The 23,473-nt window shown below is 41.6% G+C and overlaps 1 protein-coding gene across 1 annotated transcript in view; it reads right to left on the bottom strand.

The window, feature by feature from the left end:
* pcsk7 (proprotein convertase subtilisin/kexin type 7) overlaps positions 1-23,473 on the bottom strand; it is a gene marked incomplete at its 3' end in the record, with an annotated part of 72,837 nt that overhangs the window by 30,207 nt on the left and 19,157 nt on the right. The window contains exons 7-9 of the mRNA XM_084064038.1: positions 21,167-21,221; positions 17,418-17,556; positions 15,375-15,475 (exon numbers count right to left, since the gene is read on the bottom strand). Coding sequence (XP_083920164.1) covers positions 15,375-15,475; positions 17,418-17,556; positions 21,167-21,221 — 295 coding nt within the window. The remainder of the gene's footprint in view (positions 1-15,374; positions 15,476-17,417; positions 17,557-21,166; positions 21,222-23,473) is intronic.

Raw genomic sequence — 23,473 nt, 5'->3', positions numbered from 1 at the left:
TATTTTTGAAATATTTTGAAAATGAAAGCGGTCAAAGCAGCACTATGTAACTTTCCCCGGTTTCCTGCGCAAGTGCTGACATTTTCTACCCTTAAGCCAATAGAGCCTGCCCGCTTGCTCAGGGGATAAATGTAATCTTGACCATCGGATCAAAATTGGTGTCATATCCTGTGTCTAAGTGTGACATGACCTTTGGCACGATCTAAATGTCTCAATAGAAGAGCAGGGAGACAGCTTTAAAGGAGTAGTTCACCCAAAACTATACTTTTTTTCCTATCAATTACACACCCCATGAAGCCTTGAATTCGTGGAGATGTTTCTGCTTTTGTCACATTCCTGAGACAATAATTTGATTAAATAATTTTAAGCCAATTATTTCATTAAATAATTTCTTGAAATGATCAACTGGAGGAATGAGACAAAAAAAAAAAAAAAAAACTAAATTCAAGGCTTCATGGGGTGACTAATCAATAGAAAATAAGTACTTTGTTTGTGTGAACTACTCCTTTAACAGCTTGTGTGACTAAATAATGTCCCAGACCGTAGCTTTTTAGGTTTCCATAAAAAGCTACGGTCTCGGACAACGGACATACAAGGTTTTTCCGGCCAGATGGTGATGAAACCCGGTAAAAGAGGTGCTAGAACTGGCCAGGTACCAAAACACTAACAGTTTGAGAGAGAGAGGCAATTCACTGGAGCCAACACCAGCTTAGATTACACATACTGTAAATTATGTACACACACACACACACACACACACACACACACACACACACACACACACACACACACACACACACGCCAGAGTTTACATTATATCGTCAGGTGGAAACCTCACATGTCCAAAACCGTTACTAATCGGGATTCAAATAAAAAAAACAGCAAAAGTAACAGATCTACAAGCTCAAAACCAGTTTTGAGCTTGTAGATCTGCTACTTTTAAAGATTATTCTTTTGCCTTTATTGACAGGATAGTAGGCTGGCAGGAAATGAGGAGAGAGATGGGGAGTGACACGCAGCAAAGGCCGTTGGGGGATCGGGACTCGAACCCGCAACGTGCTGTCAGGCTACTTTGGAGCCTAGGTGACTTTTGAATGCTGTTGTGTGATGCTGTAGTATTATGATCAAATAGGACACAAACAGTTCAGAATAATGGAGATCAGAGGTTTCTGCTACGACAGCAACGATATATCCAAACACAAACAGTCCATCACCGTCACCAGTGCAGAGTGACTGGAGGGCTTGGACCTCTGGCGCCAGCGTCACACAAGTTAAAACATATTACTGCTGCTGCTCTGACTCTGACATTGTTTGGATAAAACGGTTAATGCAGTCAGTGGGTTCAACTCTACACCCGAAAGGGACATTTGGGTGTCTGCACCGGGACCCGAAACGTACAGAAGCAAAGATTTGAGTTATACGCGTTTATACGGGTCCATTTGGTTCCATTTGTACCCTCTCGGAGTAAAAATAACACCACCAAATTGGCACTGGAGATTGATAAGATTAAGATAGGCCGATAGGCCAATAAATCAGCAGAAATCACTGCTATTACTTCATTTTCTAATAAATATTCATATATGGCCAACAACATATGATTTTATGTTTTTTATTTCCACTTTGAAATTGCTCTTTAAATAAAGTGTGGGCTCGCCAAAACAACTCCCCATAAAATGAGGTTGTGACCTAAAACAGTTAGAGAATACCTGGTCTAAACAACCAAAAAAAATCATTTGTACATTGAAACTACCCCTTCAGGCTGGGTTTGCTAGCCAGTTTGATAAGTTCATAGGTTCGGTATTAGTAGTGTTTTCCCTATTCTGGCCTAAAATGACCGGGGAAAAGAAATGAGAACCGGAAACGGAATCTGCGTCATGAATCCGAAACCCGGTGAGTCTGAAGTTAACCAAAAACGAAACTGATGATGAAAAATAAACAGAACAGCGCGATCACAGATGAAACAATGAAAAAGCTAAACGCGCGTCTAACGCGTCGACGGCCAACTGGACAAACTAGCAATTGACGCGTTATCGAGTCGACGGCACTCAAAGAGTTAAAGCCAATTGGAATGGAATATGAAAAGATATGATGTGTACCGGTTTGTGTGAGTTGTGTAACAACATGTCTAGTAGAGCACCATGTTAGTACAGTAGTAGCAGAAAGCGTGTTTTGAAGAAAAGGCTAAAAATCTAGTGGGGCCTAAAATGGGCACAAAATATGAGGAGTTGCATCAGGATCCAAAGGAAGGAATCCAGGGAGGTATTTTTGGGGGTTACGACCTACGGTTCAAGAACAGGTCGGTCCAGCTGGGCCTGAGATTCGCTGCGCACGCGCACACACACACACACACACACACACACACACACACACACACACACACACACACACACACACACACACACACACACACACACACACACACACACACACACACACACACACACACACACACACACACACACACACACACACACACACACACACACACACACACACACACACACACACACACACACACACCGAGGGCTTGATGTAAACATGAGAGAGAGACAGGGTGAGATGTGATGACGTAAATGTGAGACAGGCAGACACAGACAGACAGACACAGACAGGCAGGCAGACAGACAGGCAGACAGACAGGGTGAGAATACAGGGAGGGGAGAGGAGAGAGGAGGACATATTTATGGCGGACATGAACTTTACAAAGAGGAGGAGGGAAAAACACAAAAGGTCTTATTCACTCTATCAGCATCTCTGTGTCTGGTTCACTGCATCTGGAACACTAGGTCATTACTAACAACTTTATGTAATGTTACACACGCGCACGTGTGCACACGCACACACACACACATTATTGTAGTTCCGAGGACATCAACATTTTAGTCGATACACTTTTTGTATTAGCTCTTGCTCATTTGATTTTGCTATTTTGTCTCATCTGTTTAAGAAAGTAGGTAGCTGATATATAGCACTTTTACCTTGGCGCTAGGTATACTCTTGGTTGCTTGTTTTTGCAGGAAATACACTAAGACTTCTGGTGATTAGTAGTTTTCATTCCCTACCTATGTTGAATACACTTATTGTAAGTCGCTTTGGATAAAAGCGTCTGCTAAATGACTGTAATGTAATGTAATGTAGGAAGGTGATGATTTTTTGGGGTACATTTTTAACCACGGGCCTTAAATGCCAAAATAGCAGCTCTACGAGCTCCCAACGTGTCAGAGCGTGACGCGTTGCCGCTTATCAATCAGCTATTTTATACGGTGCGCAAATAAGTATAAATCAATCCTGACCTCTAAATGCCCGATTGTAAGCATAACTCCAACAAAGTTTCTCGTCTCTTGTCAGGACCAATCAGAAATTGCAGAAGTAAGGGGCACGGTGGCACAGTCGGTAGCGATGTCGCCTCACAGCTAGAAGGTCCTGGGTGCATGTTCTCCCTGTGTCTTCTAGGGTAGTTAATACCCTCACAAAAACATGCAGTAATCCTGGTCTCTATACTGCCTCCCCCTGGTCAGCCGGGGCGCCTGATGGAGGGGAAGGGAACTGGTTGGAATAACGTGTTCCTTCCACGCGCTACGTCCAACCAGGGAAACTCCCCCCTGTCAGGTGACAAGAAGGTCAGTTGGCTCTCATGCATTGAAGGAGGCATGAGCTCGGCTCTGGCCTCCCTAGGTGTAGCACCCAGGATCACTTAGAAAATTGGCACCAGGTGAAAAAGGGTTACAAAAGATTTGTGCGTCTTTTTGCATGCGGTAAGAACTGATTGACCAATCGCACCCTGTCTGCAAAGGCCTTTACTGATGGTGTTTTTTTGTAACATATTGTAGTGGTAGATCTGGACTTAAACATAGCAATATAAAGTGCTCATGGGCTTGAACAGGTTGGTTACCACTGCTCTACAGAGATCATGTAAAGCTCCATTAACCCATTTAGACTGGGAAAGAATCGATGTCATTTTTAGATGTATTTGGCTATTCAAAAATAGCAGATCTACAAGCTCATAGCGCGGCAAATGGTGAACATTTTCGTGCAAACATTTGTAACTCAAATCTTTGCTTCTGGGGGATTCTACAAATGTCTTCTAAATCCTAACAGTTTTTCAGAAAAACATATGTTTCTATATCAGTGGTGCTCAAACTTTTGCTTGTCAACGACCCCCAAAATGATGTGTATTTGGCGACGGACCCCCATATCAAACTATTTTGTTCCAGGGACCCCCAGAAGCAAAGATTTGAGTTAAAAATGTTCTCTTACAAATATATATATATTCAAAGATTTGCTAAATAATTCATGATTTCTCAAAAATAGCAGATCTACAAGCTCATAGATCTGCTATTTTTTAATAGCCAAAGTATAAAAAATGTTTAAAGTGATTACACAGGTGCGTTCCCGGTCGTAATGGGTTAACCCATTAAGACCTAGAAATGTGTCATTTTTAGATTTGAGCTAAAAAGCATTATTTTTCACTTTGGGCTATTCAAAAAATAGCAGATCTACAAGCTCATAGCGCGGCACCGAGTGCCGCACTATGAGCTTGTAGATCTGCTATTTTTGAAAAATCGTGAAAATGTGTGCAAATCTTTGAATATATATATTTCTAAAGCGAACATTTGTAACTCAAATCTTTGCTTCTGGGGGGTCTCTGGAACAATATATTTTGATGGGGGTCCGCGGCCAAATACATATCATTTTGGGGGTCCTTGACATGACAAAGTTTGAGCACCACTGATATAGAAACATAGGTTTTTCAGAATACTGTTGGGATTTAGGAGACATGTAGAATCGGCTTCAGGTCTCAATGGGTTAAGCTGCATTGGAGCAGCTGTCTCTGCTATGGATGACATATTATATGAGCTTCCATCCACTCAGCCTCCTAAGTCACCAAACCCTTTCCTTTTGAGGAAATGGAGAAAAAAATAACCTACGTTTGACCCAATGTAGTTATTATTTATTCACTAGCTCTTTTCATGGGTTCAATATTTATAAAATCCCCCATAGACACACTTAAACACTTCCACATAAAACAAATACATAAAAACATCAAAGAATAGCAGATTTATAAGCTCACAAGGTGCTTCCATGTGACACACTGTGAGCTTGTGCATCGGGCTATTTTATGCAACTTTTGCCATCGTCACACAATCAGTGGTGTAAAGTACTTTTACTCAAGTACTGTACTAAGTACACTTTTGAGGATTGTTTTTACTTTACTGGAGTATTTCCCATTTTCAATACTTTTACTTCTACTCCACTACAATGATTTGAAAACTTGAGTTACTAGTTACTTTTTAGATATAAATGTTTACATTCTAAAACATAGGCTGGAAAACATAGGTGGCTATTTGAAAATAGCCGATCTACAAGCTCACAACGCGTCGCATCGCGTCATGAGCTTGTAGATCGGATATTTTCAAACATTTTAGTACTTTTGGTACTTTTGGTACTTCAAGTACGTTTTGATGCCAATACTTTTGTACTTTTACTCAAGTAACATCTTGACCACAGGCCTTTTACTTGTAACAGAGTACTTCTACATGGTGGTATCGATACTTTTACTAAAATAAAACATTTCAGTACTTTTTCCAGCCCTGCACACAATGAAGGAGGGCATTGATTTATGTTAAGAAAAACATTTAAACATGAAAAAAGTATAATTGTTGGAGATACAAGGTTTCTATGTGACAGTGACACACTGTTAAACAAAGCTGTCTGTCACTGTCCACAGAGACACAACAACAGGCAGAAGGTAACCCATTCAATCCGGGAAATGTGTGTGTGAATCCGGGAAATGTGCGTGTGCGTGTGGCCGTGTGCATGTGTGCGTGTGCGTGTGCGTGTGTGTGTGTGTGTGTGTGTGCGCTAATACATCTCCATAAATGTATGACGCAGCACTTTTGCGAAGAGAAAAAGTAATTCACTGTCATACCCATTCAGACGGGGAAAGAATCTGTCATTTTATAATTGAACCACATCTTATATACTTTGGCTATTCAAAAATAGCAGATCTACAAACTCGGTGCCGCGCTATGAGCTTGTACATCTGAACATTTGTGAACATTTGTGCAAATCTTTGAATATATATTTTTTGAAGCGAACATAGCTTCTGGGGGATTCTACAAATGTCTTCTAAATCCTAACAGTTTTTTTTTTTTTTAAACTCATGTTATATAATCAGTGGTTCTCAAACTTTTTCATATCAAGGGCCCCCAAAATGATATGTATTTGGCCGCGGACCCCCATCTCAAAATATGTTGTTCCAGGAATCAGATCTGATTCAAATCTGATTCCTAAAGATGCGTCTCAGTCTGAACGCAGTAACCTGAACTAACCACCCAAGTCGCATATCAAACTGTCCAAAACGTCACTTGAGTGCCCCTGACGTCATTACAGAGTGTGAGAAGATTTACGAGAGCGCAAGCAATGGCGAGCAGCATACAGCGGACAGACGGAGATATCCAATGTCTCGTAGCACTTTGGGGGGGGATGCCTCAGTACAAGGGAAACTTGTAGGAATGTATAAGAACAAGGCAATGAAGACATATCTCACGACATGGCAGAAAATGGGTTCACAAGGTCCTATGTGCAGTGTCGGAGGAGGATAAAGAATTGTAAGAACACATAAAGAGATAAAAGTCATATATAGGCGCTCGGGTGGGGCAGTGCAAGACACTGAACCCCAAATTGCTCCTGATGAGCAGGTTGGTGCCTTGCATGGTTTCCTCCACCATCGGTGTATGAATGTGTGAATGTAATGCACAATCTATGTAAAGTAGCCTGGTAAACCCTCCCTTCGGAAATCTCATTTCCATTTGATTTCAGGAGTGAGTCTGGCCTGATCGCCCATTGTGGGGGTTTCTAGTGGAATTACCAACTAACCGAGCCTATCAGCGTCGTCGCTCATCGTTCTGTGATTGACAGCGACAGTTGGCCAATCAGGTGGCGAGTACGAGTGAGCCCGAATGGGACCGAGTGCAGCCGACAAAAATGGAACGATCCGCCATTGTTTCTATGGCCAGTTACACTTTTTATTTTCGGTTTTAAAACGCTCTCAAACTTCTTTTTTGAGGCACGGAATTTACTTTTAAGAAATCGTTTGGATAGAATTTAGTTGTTTAACTTCATATATGTGGTCATTAATCATGACAGAGCCTATTTAAAAATATAAATTTAGAGAACCAGCAGGGGCGGGCAGTGACACGTATGTATCCGAATAAGGCAACCTATTTTGGGCATGGCCGTCTCAAAAGTCTCGTTGCGTCACATTAGTCTGCTGATTGGCTGGAGGGGAACAACAATCATTGGCTGAAGGGGTTGTCAGTCAACGGTATTACTCCCGCCCAACTCCAGCCCACAGCCAATATTGCAGAATGGGCGATCAGGCCAGACTCACTCCTGAAATCAAATGGAAATGAGATTTCCGGAGGGAGGGTTTACCAGGCTATATGTAAAGAGCTTTGGATAAAAGCGCTAAATAAACCATTTACCATGTATCTGCTATTTTTGAAAAGTTTTGAAAAATGTCTAAAAAATGTGGAAGATTTTGAATATTTTTTTTCTTTACATAAATCTTCTCTTCTGGGGAAATATATATGAATTTGGGGGTCCCTGCCTTAACCTAACCTCAAAAACCACACCCATACAAGGCGAAACACCCTGAAAAGACTCTGAAAGACTCTGGAGGATACATATACAAGGTTTCCTTTCCTAACGTAGTTACTTTCCACACAGAGAAGATGCCAGCAGGCCAACAGTGTGGAAACCACCAGGCTTTTTAACCCATTAAGACCAGGAACGCATCTGTGTGTCATTTTAACATTTCTTTGGCTATTAAAAAAATTGCAGATTTTACAAGCTCATAGTGTGGCACCGAGGGCCGCCCTATGAGCTTGCAAATCTGCTATTTCTTTGAAAAATCGTGAAAACGTGTGCAAATCTTTGAATACACACTTTTTAAAGCAGATTTTTTTTTTACTCTGTTACAACTTCTGGGGGTCCCTGGAACAACATATTTTGAGATGGGGGTCCACGGCCAAACACATATAATCTTTGAGAAATTATAGCAAGATATGTCAAATTACTGTTAGGATTTTGTAGAATCCCCCAGAAGCAAAGATTTGAGTTACAAATGTTTGCTTTAAAAATTATAATCAAAGACCCATGATTTTCCCCCAAAAAAGCAGATCTACAAGCTCATAGTGTGGCACTGAGTCACTATTTTGTAGAATCCCCCAGAAGCAAAGATCTGAGTTACAAATGTTTGCTTTAAAAATTATAATCAAAGACCCATGATTTTCCCAAAAAAAACTGTTTTCTTTTTTTTTTTTTTTGTGAAAACCTGTGCAAATCTTTGAATATATATATATTTTTAAAGCAAACATTTGTAACTCAAATCTTTGCTTCTGGGGGATTCTACTAATGTCTTCTAAATCCTAACAGTTAAGAAAAACATATGTTTCTATGTTAGTGGTTCAATTTGAGTTCTTTTTTACATTTTTTATATATATATTCAAAGATTTGCACACATTTCCACGATTTTCCAAAAAATAGCAGATCTACAAGCTCGTAGCGCGGCACTCGGTGCCGCGCTACGAGCTTATTGTATATCTGCTATTTTTGAATAGCCAAAATAAATGACACAGATGCGTTCCCGGTCTTAATGGGTTAAGCGAGGCATGTTGTGGTTTTTCAGTTGGAGGGTGAGGGAGGCTTCAACCAAAAGGCCACCAATCCCCACTGTGCCTGGCCCGTGGCATCCCACGGCCCGGAGAGGCATTGCCATGGCGACGGCAGTAAACAACGACAAACACACAAACCCCAATGGCCTGAGAGAGCAGCGTTGATCCGTCATCAAAGTCTCTGTCAAAGTCTCGTAAAAAAAAAACGGAGCCGTTTAATCTGTGTGTGTGTGTGTGTGTGTGTGTGTGTGTGTGTGTGTGTGTGTGTGTGTGTGTGTGTGCGTGCGTGCGTGCGTGCGTGCGTGCGTGCGTGCGTGCGTGCGTGCGTGCGTGCGTGCGTGCGTGCGTGCGTGCGTGCGTGCGTGCGTGCGTGCGTGCGTGCGTGTGTATGGGTCAGTGGCAAAGTACATTTATTGCAGTACTTAAATACTTTTTTTTTTTACTGTCTGTGCTTTACTTGAGTATAAAATGTATGTTAGTTTTGGATACTTATGACATTCACTGCACTGCATTCCTAAGACAAATATTGTACTTTTATCTCCACGACATTTCTAGGAAGGGACCCCTCTGGGAACCAATCGAAAACACAGCATGAATTAACATTTTAAGGCCAACAAAATAAAAAATCTACAAATGAGCTTGTAGATCGGCTATTTTGAAAATCTTTTGAAATTTCAATACAGCAATGCATTGACATAAAAAAGAGAATGTACTTTGTAATGTTTAAACACTTAAGCATTTGTAAACACATGTACATTTGAATATGAATGAATGTTTTTAAAGACAGAAAAAACTGTTAGAGCTACGTTGTGGTGGTGGTTCTGGACCAAAACCGCCTATCCGAACCCACTCAACGGCAGGCATATTGAGGTTCCTCTAGTCGTCAGCAACGCGTATACAGAGTTGGACGTCGCTCGGTTGGACAGTTCTCGAGATACGTGAACTACAGACAGACGCTGTACGTACTAGAGAGAATTTGTGCATTTATTGCAAGATGACGCATGCTTTGATTTAAGATATTTAGTTCATACTTTATCAAACAAGTGAATAAAGCTTGTTTTCTTCAATTGATGCATCTTATTTTTAATCATGCAATTATAAAATAATATCTAATTACACGCACATCGAAAGTGGGTGCTAGACCAAATAAACTAATATTTTAGAGGTAGAAGTAGACCAGGATCACTTTATCGAGTAGACAACGTTTTGATCCTCAGAGGATCTTCATCATGTCAGTATGAAAATGCACACCCGTTCAGTCATTTTTAACGCTTGTCCCCCAAATTATGTAACCCCCCCCTCCCCAATGTGTGCCACCACCTACAAATCATACATTCATGAAAATAATATTAAAGGGATAGTTCACCCCCAAAATGACTTTTTCTATCAATGATTCACTCCATGGAGACTTGAATTCATGGATATTTTTTTTTGTTTTTGTCGCATTACTAAGACAATAATTTGATGACCGGCAGCGGTTTCGTTAGGAGACACAAAGAGTCTCCTTTGTGTCTCCTACTGGACTGCTGGTCATAGATAGAAAAAAAAATCCACTTAAAACAATACTTCACATATGAGCTCTGATATGACGGTCAATTGTTAACATTTTAGTTTAGTTCCCCACTGATAGGCTGTGTGAAAGAGTGTAGTACCAGTTTTCAGAAATGTCCTGTTCCAGTTCATTTTCCCATACCCCGAAACGTCTTTTTTTTCTGACACCACCGCCCAAAGACCTCTAATCCAGGGGTCTTCAACAGGGGTCCTCAGAGTTACTACAGGGGGGGCTCCAAATTGTTGTGTGATGGGATCTTTTCTTTTTTTTAAAACCACTTGACCTCTAGCATCCCTATTCTGTGGGGAACATTAACCGAAAATAGCAGATCTACAAGCTTACATAGATCTGCTATTTTCGGCAAAGGGGTTTGGTGTAGAGGGAAAAAAAGAACAGAGCCAAAGGTTTACTAAGTAGTGAGGGTTTTAAATGTCTGAAAACACTGATCATAAGGTTTAATCTGGTACACAATGGTATACAATACAGTATGTTAGTAGTAGGGGGTCCCTGCTTCATCTCTCTCTCTCTCAGCTAAGGGGTCCTTGGCCAGTAAAACGTTGAAGACCCCTGTTCTAATCATTCGCTTTACCAGATAAAAACTGCGAGCTGTGGGCTTTCGTCCGATTGACAGGTTTGACTAACACTACTTCTGCACCAGAGTCTATTCTATCAGGTTTCCCTCATGGGTGTGATTGACATGTCATGAACAGCTGCTCTGCCCCCCATTGTTTTACAACATCAACTGTAATTAACCGTAACGAATGGGCTTTGTTCTTTCTAATGCCACCATCATCCCACATTTCACTTCATTAACCCATGAAGACCGGGAACACATCTGTGTCATTTTAAGATTTCTTTGGCTATTAAAAAATAGCAGATATACAAGCTCATAGCGCGATATATCTGCTATTTTTTGGGGGGAAATGTGGAAAATGTGTGTAAATCTTTGAATATATATATATATGTTTAAAAGTGAACATTTTAACTCTGATCTGTGCTTCTGGGGGGTCCCTGGAACAACATATTTTGAGATGGGGGTCCGTGGTCAAATACATGTCATTTTTGAGGTCCTTGACACAGAAAAGTTGGAGCACCACTGATATAGCAACATACTGAAAACATTTTTAGATATGTATTTGGCCCGGACCCCCCATCTCAAAATGTTTAGATCCAGGGACCCCCCAAAAGCAAAGATTTGAGTTACAAATGTTCACCATAAAAAAATATATAAATTCAAAGATTTGCACACATTTTCAAGATTTTTCAAAAATAGCAGATCTACAAGCTCATAGCGCGGCTCAGAGCTTGTAGATCTGCTATTTTTAAATAGCCAAAGAAATCTTAAAATGACACAGATGCGTTCCCGGATTGATTGTGTTAGAATACCGGGAACTCAAGGTGAGAAATAACTTGTACTTTGTTGTTTACTGCATGTAATGCATTATCAATGCGTTAGTAATGCATTGTTTTCATATTTACACGCTGATCTCAGCTCTGATTTACCGTAATAAATCACGTCTCGCTTGTGAGCTATAACTGTGCAAATGACAAAGTGGTTGTCGCACTGGGTCACACATGAGTATCGTCTCTGTCATTATGTCCAAAAACGTTAATTTTCAGGATAAAAAAAAAAAAAAAAAAAAGTAGCCGTGTTTAGCGCTTGTAGATCTGCTACTTTTGATGTTTTTGTGTGACGCTGTAGTGTGATCAAGAAGGCCGTTAATTTAGGAAAATGGGTTTCTGCATCGATATGTGACTAATCCCATTAACCCATTAAAACCGGGAACGCATCTGTGTCGTTTTAGATTTTATCTAAAAAAAAAAGCATTATTTTCTTTGGCGTTTTCAAAAATAGCAGATATATGAGCTTGTATTGTAGTTATTTTTGAAAAATCCCTGGCAAAAAAAAAAAATTGAGATGGGGGGGGGGGGGTCCGCAGCCAAATACATATCATTTTGGGGGTCCTTGACATGAAAAAGTCTGAGAACCACTGGGTCAAACAACACGTGGTGGCGGTGTAGCTGCAGTTGAAGCTACAGCACAGCTCAACTTGGAATGTAGCTTTATAGATTTTGTAGCAGCTACAAACGTCAGGCATCGCTTTGTATCTTCATATATGTTTGTTTCTGCCAGGCCGAAGGCGTGGCCGGGACTGTTTTTGCCCCTGTCCGTCAGTGTGTCAGTGTCAGTGTGTGTGTGTGTGTGTGTGTGTGTGTGTGTGTGTGTGTGTGTGTGTGTGTGTGTGTGTGTGTGTGTGTGTGTGTGTGTCCAGTGGTGGAACAACTGAAAGCCGGGACGGTAGGCACGGCACACTGATCAGGCCCCCACCCCTGCGCACACACGCACGCGAGCTGTGCCCAGCCCGTGCGCGCGCGCAGAGCGCGGGTTTTGGGTTGTGTTTTTGTTTGTGTTCGTGTTCGTTTTTGTGTTACTTTATTTCGGTTTTAGGGTTAGGTTGAGCTTCCAACAGTGTATTGGGGAGCCTCGAATATTTTTGCAGTTCCATGTAAGCTGGTGATTCTCTGGGAAAGTTGCTGAGAGGCGGCCGCGGAGAGGCGGAACACGCAAAGTGCGTCTATTTCGAATAAAATAAAGGTCCATGTGATCTGACGGCCCGGGCCCGTAGGCGGCCGCCTACCTGGCCTACCCGGACGCTCCGCCACTGTGTGTGTCCGTCTGTCTGTGAACAGCTAATCTCCGGCACCATTGGCCCGATCGGCATGAACTGGGCCAGGAGGGCAATTACTCCTACAGATTGTGTCCAAACATCACGCAAATAGGTACACATTACCTCTATAGTCATGTGATCAAGACGGATCTGTCCAGAGTTTTCCTGATTGGTTTCCAGGAGTTTGCAGGAGTGGCCCGTTTTTAACAAAATGAACATCAAATTATGAACGCAGTGTCCAATTGCTGTGTAACATTGCCGGCCCACAATAAATCAACCTGTTCCGGCGGAGACCTGTGCTCCGAGAAGAACATTTTTCTAGTTGTACCAGACATCTCACCTCTCCCAGGAGTTGCGGGAATCTCCCGTAAATTAGCGTCTGCTCCCGGACACCCACGAGTGGTAATAAATCTCCCGCAAATCCCGGATCTGGTCTAGCGCACGCCTACTACATATATGAACATATATGCCAGTATATGGCAAATATATGCAGACTATATGGCAAATTCAGGTTCATATACGTGGATTTATAGGAAATATGTGTCATACAGTATATAGCTCATATATCCACATATACAGTATGTTAAACATATATGTGGAATATATATGTTCATTAGGCTTGAAAAATGGGATCCGAACCGAAACTGACCCGTGGATAATTGGACCCCCCAGAAAACATTCTAAATTACTGGACCCGGTCCGATATGGACCCGTGATAGGTGGACCCGGCCCGAAACGGGACCGAGGCAAACTGGACCCGTTCCGAAACGAACCGAGGATAATTAAAATGTATTAGACCCGGCCTGACCTGACATGCTCCACACAGACAACATTCCAACTTGCATCTTCCCGGTGGCTTTTGTTTGCATTTCACCAGCTAAAAAACCTCCATGGTTTTACTACGCAGGTCGCAGGGTAACCGCCCGGAAAACTCGCCCCAAAACACACTCACCCCCATTTTCTTGTATCTTTTTTACTGAGGATAAGGTTAGAAATAAGTTTATGTTTAGGCATAGTTTTACTGAGGTTAAGTTTAGGAATAAGGTTAGATTTTGGCACCGTTTTAATGAGGTTACGTTTAGGATTAAGGTTAGGTTTAGGCATAGTTTACCGAGGTTACGGGGCGACTGTATTTTGGGGCAACTGCAGTGCGGTGCGCGTGAGATTGGATATACATAGTATGTCATATAATAACATACATTTAAAAAAAATTAAAAAAATCACAAAAAATGTGTTTTATGGTCATGATTCACCAGGACCCTGGATGGCTTGATTCTAGGCTTAAATTAATTGATATAAATATTTTTGGAAATGTCAATGGGAAAAATGCATTGACTATTTTGGTGTGGGACCAGAAAATGCTATGCCCTATAGATGACCGGTATAGCCTGTAGCTGCCAGGGACCCTGTGGAGCCACATGGAACCTGGTGCGCTCAGCTTAACCACACAGATTTGATACTATCGATGCTTTCGTGTGACGCTGTAGTATGATTAAGTAGGCCGTTCATTTACCCCAAAACACAAAAAGGAGATCAACTGCCCCTAGCGGCCAAACGGTAAGGTAGACGGAAATGGCAGTGGATGCAGCCAATCTGCTCAGTTCAAAGCTTGTTGATTGCGTGACTGATGACATTAACTCTTTCAGTGCCAGAGTATTTTCATAAAGTACTCCCCCAGTGCCAGCAATTTTCGTTTGTTTTTTTTGTTATGTTGTCATTTAATTTTCAAATAGCTTGTCTATATGCAGTTTTAAACTCATACGACAGCTCTACCAGTAGAGAGCAGCAAATCGATAACATTGATCACCTTGTTGACTCGCTCGCCCCCTCCCAAACAGGCTCACGTCACATCCGGTCATAAACGGATGTGACGTTTTTTGACAATCTCTGATCGGGTTAAAATACGATGTTATACACGTCGACTACGATGACTGATCGTCACCCAGACCAAAGAGAATATTCGTAGACCTCTCCGTTCGTTTTGTATACCGTGTGAAAAAACGTGACTTTCCCTATTCTGGCCGAAAATGACCGCGGGAAAAAAATGAGAACCGGAAACGGAATCTGCGTCATGAAACCGGAACCCAATGAGTCTGAAGGAGTCAGGAAGTGAAAATGATCATGAAAAATAAACAGAATAGCACGATGACAGTAAAAACTCGGGATTTCTTGTTCTGGCAGCGAGGGTATTCGGGAAAAACTCGGTATATCTCGGGGCGTGGCACTGAGAGAGTTAAGCACCTTATGATACTTTTTCAGGTTTTCCTAGAATTATGGTAATTATTCAGGCCGGGCCCTGTTCGGCCCGGCCCAGTTAGGACCGGGCCTTCATTTTCAGGCCTGTTGAGAACTGTGTGTGTGTGTGTGTGTGTGTGTGCGTGTGCGTGTGCGTGCGCGTGCGCGTGTGTGACATGTGCGTGTGCGTGTGCGTGTGTGTGTGTGTGTGTGTGTAGTGAGTGTGTGTGTGTCTCTTACAATGCTCCTGAGCTTGGTTCCTCCACTGCTGAAGGTGACAGCCAGCATGGAGGCACACTCCTCTGCATAGAACGGCATCCTGCCCTTTTCATCCACAGCTCCTGAAACACACAGGATGTATACGGACACAACGATCAGTCCTCCTGGGTGATTGTTTGTTTGTTTGTTTATTAAGGATCCCCATTAGTCTACACCTCAGTGGAGACTATTCTTCCTGGGGTCCAGGCAAAATCATCACAATACAAATCATACAATGCAGTACAATATAATGAATGTTAGTGCAGTGGTTCTCAAACGTTTTCGTGCCAAGGACCCCCAAATAGACACTTATTAGCCCGCGGACCCCCATTTGAAAATATATGCCAGGGACCCCCATAAGAGAAGATTTTTACGGCTCTCGCAGTGATTCTCAACCATTTTAATTTCAAGGACCCCCCCGTTTGACATGTATTATTGGGCTACGGACCCCCACTTAATGGCATTTCTATCTGTGGGACACCAATTTATATTGTAAACTCAATGTTCATGTAACCCTAAGAGTGTACAAATGGAACCAAATGGACCTGTTTGGTTCCTAACTATCTATCATTTAGCTGGGGACCCCCTGGAACTCCCTCAAGGACCCCTGGGGGTCCCCGTACCCCACTTTGAGAACCAATGTGTTAGTGAACAAAAACACAAACTTAGAGAACAGCATTTATATTAACAATACAAATTTAAATTAAAAACAAAACAGGTTTGACTGTCCGAAAATACCAAAAAGAACAACCTAATCTAATCTAATTTCCTTTCAGATTATTGCTTCCTTAAGTTTCTTTTTGAAACCAAATTTATTGTTTATTTTATTGCTTCTTCTTGTTTCTTGAGTCAAATATGGGGGAAGCACATTCCAGTATGCCATGGCTCTGTACATTACTGTTTTATTAAGCTATTAACACATTAGCTGCCAAAGACGTATATATACGTCTTTTAATTATCAGCTGTTGTCTGCCAAAGACGTATATATACGTCTTTGGAAAAAAGGAAAAAAAAAAATTTTTTTTTCAAATTTTTTTTTTTTTTTTTTTTTTTGCATTTTTTTATAATTTCAACCCTTGTCGAATTATGAACAGATTAGGAGCAGATTTGCTGCTCCATTCACTTCAATGTTAAAATTCAAACGGACAAACAATTCACTTTGTTTTTTGGTTTAAAACTACTGCTTTTGAGCTATATTGAAACATCAACCAAACATGTCAACGAGGTCAAAATGACCTCGTTGACATTTGTGAAACCACACCTGAATCTCATCTGTGATTAGAAACCATCTGGGGATCAATCATACTGGAGGAAAAAAATCTGTGGCTACGCGAACAGGTACCAAAAACATGGCAAAACCCTGGCAGGCAACAGCTAAAAATCTGAAAAAACTCTGGCAGGCAATGTGTTAAGACCTGGAACTGTGTCATTTTTAGACTTGAGCTAAAAAGCATTATTTTACACTTTGAGCTATTCAAAAATAGCAGATATACAAGCTCATAGCGCGGCACCGAGTGCCGCGCTACGAGCTTGTAGATCTGCCATTTTTGAAAAATCGTGAAAATGTGTGCAAATCTTTGAATATATATATTTTTAAAGCGAACATTTTGAACTCAAATCTTTGCTTCTGGGGGGTCCCTGGAACAAAATATTTTGATGGGGGTCCGCGGCCAAATACATATAATTTTGGGGGTCCTTGACATGAAAAAGATTGAGCACCACTGATATAGAAACATACGTTTTTTCAGAATACCGTTGGGATTTAGGAGACATGTAGAACCGGCTTCAGGTCTCAATGGGTTAATCTGTGTGGACCATGACAGTAGTGACCATGACCATTGACTTTTACTTGAAAACACAAGACGCCAGCCCTGCCACGCGCGTGGCCCCTGGTGTGGCTATTCTGATGGCAGACCCCTGTGTCTGTGTGTGTGTGTGTGTGTGTGTGTGTGTGTGTGTGTGTGTGTGTGTGTGTGTGTGTGTGTGTGTGTGTGTGTGTGTGTGTGACCCCTGGCAGACGCGTACCTATGGTGATGGTGTAGATGGAGTTGGCGTAGCCGTCATAGTTACAGTTGTCGTTGTACTGGCCTCCGTTGCCGCTGGCGACCACGAAGATGCTGCCAAAGCCTCGCCTGCCAGCTATCACCCCGTGCTGCAGTGCCGCCTACAGGGGAGAGGAAGCATTACACCTATATTAATTAATCTATACACTGTCTACTTAGGCCTATATTCAATTGGCCGACATCTGCCCCAAAAACAACCAGCGTGTAGCCACACACTGGTGGGGAGAATAGAAAAGGACATTTTTATTTAAGGAGCACTTCACTCATTTTCAACCTTATCTTCATATAATTGGTCCTTACCAATTTGCATTATTTCATCATTTTTCATTGATGATCATTCAATCAGTGGTGGAAAGTAACCAAGTACATTTACTCAGCCAAGTGCTGTACTTATGTACAATTTTCAGTACTTTTACTTCTACTCCACTACATCTCAGAGACAAATATTGTACTTTTACTCCACAACACTTATTTGAAAACTTTAGTTACTAGTTACTTTGCAGATACAAGTTGTTATATTATAAAACATACAATAACCACTTTAGCCCTATTTTATACATAATTGAAAAAAGCTGATCTACAAGATCACAATAAGACGCGTTGTGAGATTGTAGATCTGCTTTTTTTTTTGGTACTCAAAGTATATTTTGATGCCAATACTTTGGTACTTTTACTCAAGTAACATTTTTAACACAGGCCTTTTAACTTGTAACAGAGTATTTCTAGATTTTCTACATTGCGGTATTGATACTTTCACAAGTAACCTATCTGAGTATTTCTTCCACTCATTACATTTGATCAACTGAACATGATGTCATGTGAACATGATTTAGCTAGAAGCTCATTTCCATCCACAGTCCCCACATATTAAAAAACCCACAACAACATAACAAATAGAGAAGAGAACAAACAACTGCCTAAAACATTTAATTTAAGAATACCATGCCTAGCTTAAAGGGATAGTTCACCCAAAAAATACTTTTTTTCTATGGATGAGTCACCCCATGGAGAATTCATGGAGATTGTTTTGTTTTTGTCTCATTCCTAAGACAATAATTTGATGACCAGTGGACCGGTACACAGCGGTCATCAAACCGTGGAACCGCTGCCGGTCATCAAATTATTGTCTTAGGTATGTGACAAAAACAAAAGAATATCTATGAATCCAAGTCTCATTGGGGTGACTAATCCATAGAAAAAAGTATTTTTGGGGTGAACTATCCCTTTACTAACTAAAAACCCATATGCCTACCATGAAGTCAAATATTGAATGCCTAATTTGAAATATCTAAGAATTAAAGTCGATGGATGTGGACATGTTTGGGACATTTTTAGCACTGCATGCAATGTGGCTTTGGCACTCACTAGTTGCTCTTTACAGTGGTGTAAAAGAACATTTACTCAAGTACTAGTACTTAACCCATTGAGACCTGAAGCCGATTCCACATGTCTCCTAAATCCCAACAGTTTTCTGAAAAACGTATGTTTCTATATCAGTGGTGCTCAATCTTTTTCATGTCAAGGACCCCCAAAATGATATGTATTTGGCCGCGGACCCCCATCAAAATATTTTGTTCCAGGGACCCCCCAGAAGCAAATATTTGAGTTAAAAATGTTCGCTTTAAAATATATATATTCAAAGATTTGCACACATTTTCAAGAATTTTCAAAAATAGCAGATATACAAGCTCATAGCGCGGCACTCGGTGCCGCGCTATGAGCTTGTATATCTGCTATTTTTGAATAGCCCAAAGTGTAAAATAATGCTTTTTAGCTCAAATGTAAAAATGACACAGTTCCAGGTCTCAATGGGTTAAGTACAATTTTGAGGTAAATTGACTTTACTGGAGAACTAGTTACTTTGTAGATTTTGATAATTACAAAACATACATTAATCACTTCAGCCCTTATATACATTTCAGCCATTTGAAAATAGCCGACCTAATAGCTCTCAATGCGTCCACTGTTGGGGGTTACGGTGTTAAAATGAACACTGTTACTGTAACGGAATACGTTTTTTTGGGTAGCGAGTAACCTAACAGCGTTAGTTTGCAATTAGAGTAATCGGTTACTAGTTACCTTTTCCAAAATAATGGCGTTACCTATAGTTACATTTAAGACCTAATTTGTTGCCACAAAATGAAAAGGAAAATCCATCCGACACGTTTGCGAGGTTTCCTGATCGATTAACTCGTCTGTGACAACGGCACGGAGACTTAAAGGGCAAGACCACTTTGGTAGAGGTTTGGGTTGTGTAGTTACCTTGCCATGATGTAACTCCAAAGGTGGACAAGAAATCAGAAATAATTGCTCCATTGAGTATAAATTGATCATTCAAAATATGCTCCTCATTCACTTACATTGTACACTGAAACAGCTCTCAAAGTCACTCTTTTAGCACATAAATGAACACAAACAAAGTTGATTCAGACAATATAGAACATCACCAAACCCAGTACTGTTTGTTTTTTTAATAAAAATGTCAACTTCCTGTTGATGTTACTATTTGAAGATCCGGATCCGCGGATCCAGTCCGGGTTTTCTTCTAAATAAAAATAGCAAAATCAACAGGAAGCTAACATTTTTATAATAAAAAAAACAGTACTGGGTTTGGTGAGGTTCTATATTGTCTGAATCAACTTTGTTTCCGTCCAATTACGTGCTAAAAGAGTGACTTTGAGAGCTGTTTCAGCGTACAATGTAAGTCAATGAGGAGCATCATTTGAATTATCAATTTCTAATCAATGGAGCAATTATTTTTGATTTCTTGTCCACCTTTGGAGTTACATAACGGCAAGGTAACTACACAACCCAAACCTCTAACAAAGTGGTCTTGCCCTTGAATTGCGAGGATGTTACACAGAAAGTGGTGAGCCGGCATGGTGATTGCGTTATCATTCTATCCGGCTCTGTATTCAACGGGTCACCACTACACACGGCTGGGTGGTCTTGTTTGTATTACATTCATTTACCATGGCATGACATGGCAGAGATTGAGAGAAGACAGAGAGGTTCTCCTTTAGTACAGTCATGGTAGTATTCACACTATTGTTGGATGTATTGGTGAAAGGAGGAGAAGTACACTGCAGATAGCCTTGGTGAAGCCCAGCACAGTTCCACTTCAACAACACTGGCGGTCACTCCTGTAGGCTTGCTTTTGATTTGGTTTGGTTTTGGTAAAAGATATACAAGTAAAATAATCACACTATAACTTAAACCCAGGATAACACATTAAAGCATAAGGAAACACTGTCTTGTTGCCAATGTGGTCCAACAGCTGCACTCTTGATTTGATGTTTATCAAACTTCCTCACAGAGGGGTTTTAATCGTCGGTAACGCAAAAACATAATCTAACGAGTTCTCAGAAAGTAATTTAATGTCGGTAGTCCTGTAACAAGTTACTTTTAAATGTAACGTTACCCAACACTGATCGCGACACATTGTGAGCTAGTAGGTCGCTCTGCTATTTTCAAATGATTTTTATACATTGTATTCATTTGAAAACTTGTGAAACGGGACATTCTGCATAAAGAGTACTTTCTACTTTTGGTACATTTTGATGCCAAAACCTTTGTACTTTTACTCAAGTACATTTTTAATTCCGTGCCTTCTACATTGCAGTATTGATACTTTTAATTATATAAAACATGTGAGTACTCTTCCCACCCCTGCCTGGCACTCATTAGAGGCTGTTTCCCCCTCTCTCTTACCTTGCCCAGGGGATGTGGTCCGTCCACAGTGTGGCCGTCATCATCGGGACCCCAGCTGTAAAGAGACCACAGTCTGATTCAAAGGGAACAGAGATGCTATCTATCTCACACAACGACAAACACATGGCCTCATGTTCACCCATCTATCTCACACAACCACTAACACATGGCCTCATGTTCACCCATCTATCTCACACAACGACAAACACATGGCCTCATGTTCACCCATCTATCTCACACAACCACTAACACATGGCCTCATGTTCACCCATCTATCTCACACAACCACTAACACATGGCCTCATGTTCACCCATCTATCTCACACAACCACTAACACATGGCCTCGTGTTCACCCATCTATCTCACACAACCACTAACACATGGCCTCGTGTTCACCCATCTATCTCACACAACCACTAACACATGGCCTCGTGTTCACCCAAAACTCACATTTACATCCTTTGGTTGAGTACCATATAACTCAGGGGTCTTCAACAGGGGGTCCGGGACCCCTAGGGGGTTCCTCAGTTACTACAGGGCGGGGGCCCCCAAATCTTTGTGTGATAGGATCATGTTTTTTACATTAACCTCTTGAACCCTAGCATCCCTATTCTGAGCGGAACATTAGCCAAGAATAGCAGATCTACAAGCTCACAGCTTGTAGATCACAGCTTGCAGCTTGCAGATCTACAAGCTCACAACGCCTCGCGCTGCGAGGCGTTGTGAGCTTGTAGATCTGCTATTTTTGGCAAAGAGGTTGGGTGTAGAGGGGGGGGGGGGGGAAACGAGCAGACTAAGGGCTGGTACACACTGCAAGACATTAGGTCCGATATTGCTGTCGCCGACATTTTTTGGCGCTCGCCGACAAAACCTCCCGACCTGACGCAGATCGGCCTTTGATCGGCGAGATAATGCTCTGTGTGTGTGAAAGGCTCTGCGACCCGATGTGGCCGCGATTCTCCGCTCTGTGACGGCTTTCCGACCGTTTTCAGATATCTAAATTGTTAGATATTCATCTCTGTCTGGGACAGGACAACAGACAATATCATACACTATGAACGGGGCTGCGAGCACCTTGCAAGGAGATGCACGCTACAGCCAATGATAGCACATTACAGCCACAGTGGCTATAGGGGAGCGTCGCTGGACCTGACCACAACAAACAGTCCCTACCGCAATATTGCCGTCCAGTCCTGTAATAAGTTAACATTATAGAACAAAATCAGAAAGTGAGCGAGCCTGGTGGGCTGTTTATTTTAGAGGAATTGTACAGAGAGAGAGAGCGAGAGAGAGAGACAGACAGACAGAGAGCGAGAGATCTCTCTGTGTGTGTGTGTGTGTGTGTGTGTGTGTGTGTGTGTGTGTGTGTGTGTGTGTGTGTATGTGTCGTTGTCTGTGTTGCCAGATTTTGCGAGAGAAATAAGCAACCAGGTTTGTGAAAACAAGCCCAACAAAAGCGACTATGAGCACTTTAAGCCTATATACAAATACATTGGATACTTGAAAATAGACGATCTACAAGCTCACGTTGTAGATAGGCTATTTTTAAAGAAGACATTTGGGGGGGGGGGGAATGTGGAATATTTACAAAATCCACACAGATCTTGAATGGGGGTCTAGCACAACATGTTTTCAGAAGGGGGAGGTACGTCTGCGCCTCTGTGGACAATTAATTATTATTATTAATTTGGGGGTCCTTGCCATGAAAATGTTTGAGAACAACTGGTTCAAACAACATTAGGAAACAAGGCCAAAAAAACAACTACACTTTCAAGCAACTTTACAGAAAAACAATCCCAAAGTCGCTTATAATAAGCAGACATGGCACTGACCGCTTCTGCGCTCTTGACGAGCGAGCGAGAGAGGGGAGAGAGAGAGGGCCCGGGGGGAGAGGGAGAGGGAGAGAGGCATATCACGGGATACGTCGATTAAAATGAATTAGAATAAACACAAATGTATGTATTGGGTCTGACTCTGGAGATAGCATCCTAGTGAACTATCCTACAGTGTGTCCCTTGTCGGGGATCAATCGTGTTGTGAAGACCACAACGATATTATGACAGCCGATTTCAAGAAATAAACTCCTGCAGTGTGTTATGCTTAACGATCAGATGACCCCCCCGACCACTTTAAGGTCTTGCAGTGTGTACCAGCCCTAAGTATTGACGGTTGAAGTGTTTAAATGTCTTAAAATACACATTAATCCAACATACCATGATAGTGCTGTCAAAGTCTATGAAGCTGTCACAATTTATTTTCTACAATATGTAGTGGGGGGTCCCTGCTTCATCTCTCGTTGAAGACCC

This window comes from Gymnoscopelus microlampas (assembly GCF_963454915.1).
Source record: "Gymnoscopelus microlampas genome assembly, chromosome: 8".
Lineage (NCBI taxonomy): Eukaryota > Metazoa > Chordata > Actinopteri > Myctophiformes > Myctophidae > Gymnoscopelus > Gymnoscopelus microlampas.
The sequence above is the reverse complement of the archived record's forward strand: the minus strand, read 5'-3'. Positions and strand labels throughout refer to the sequence as shown.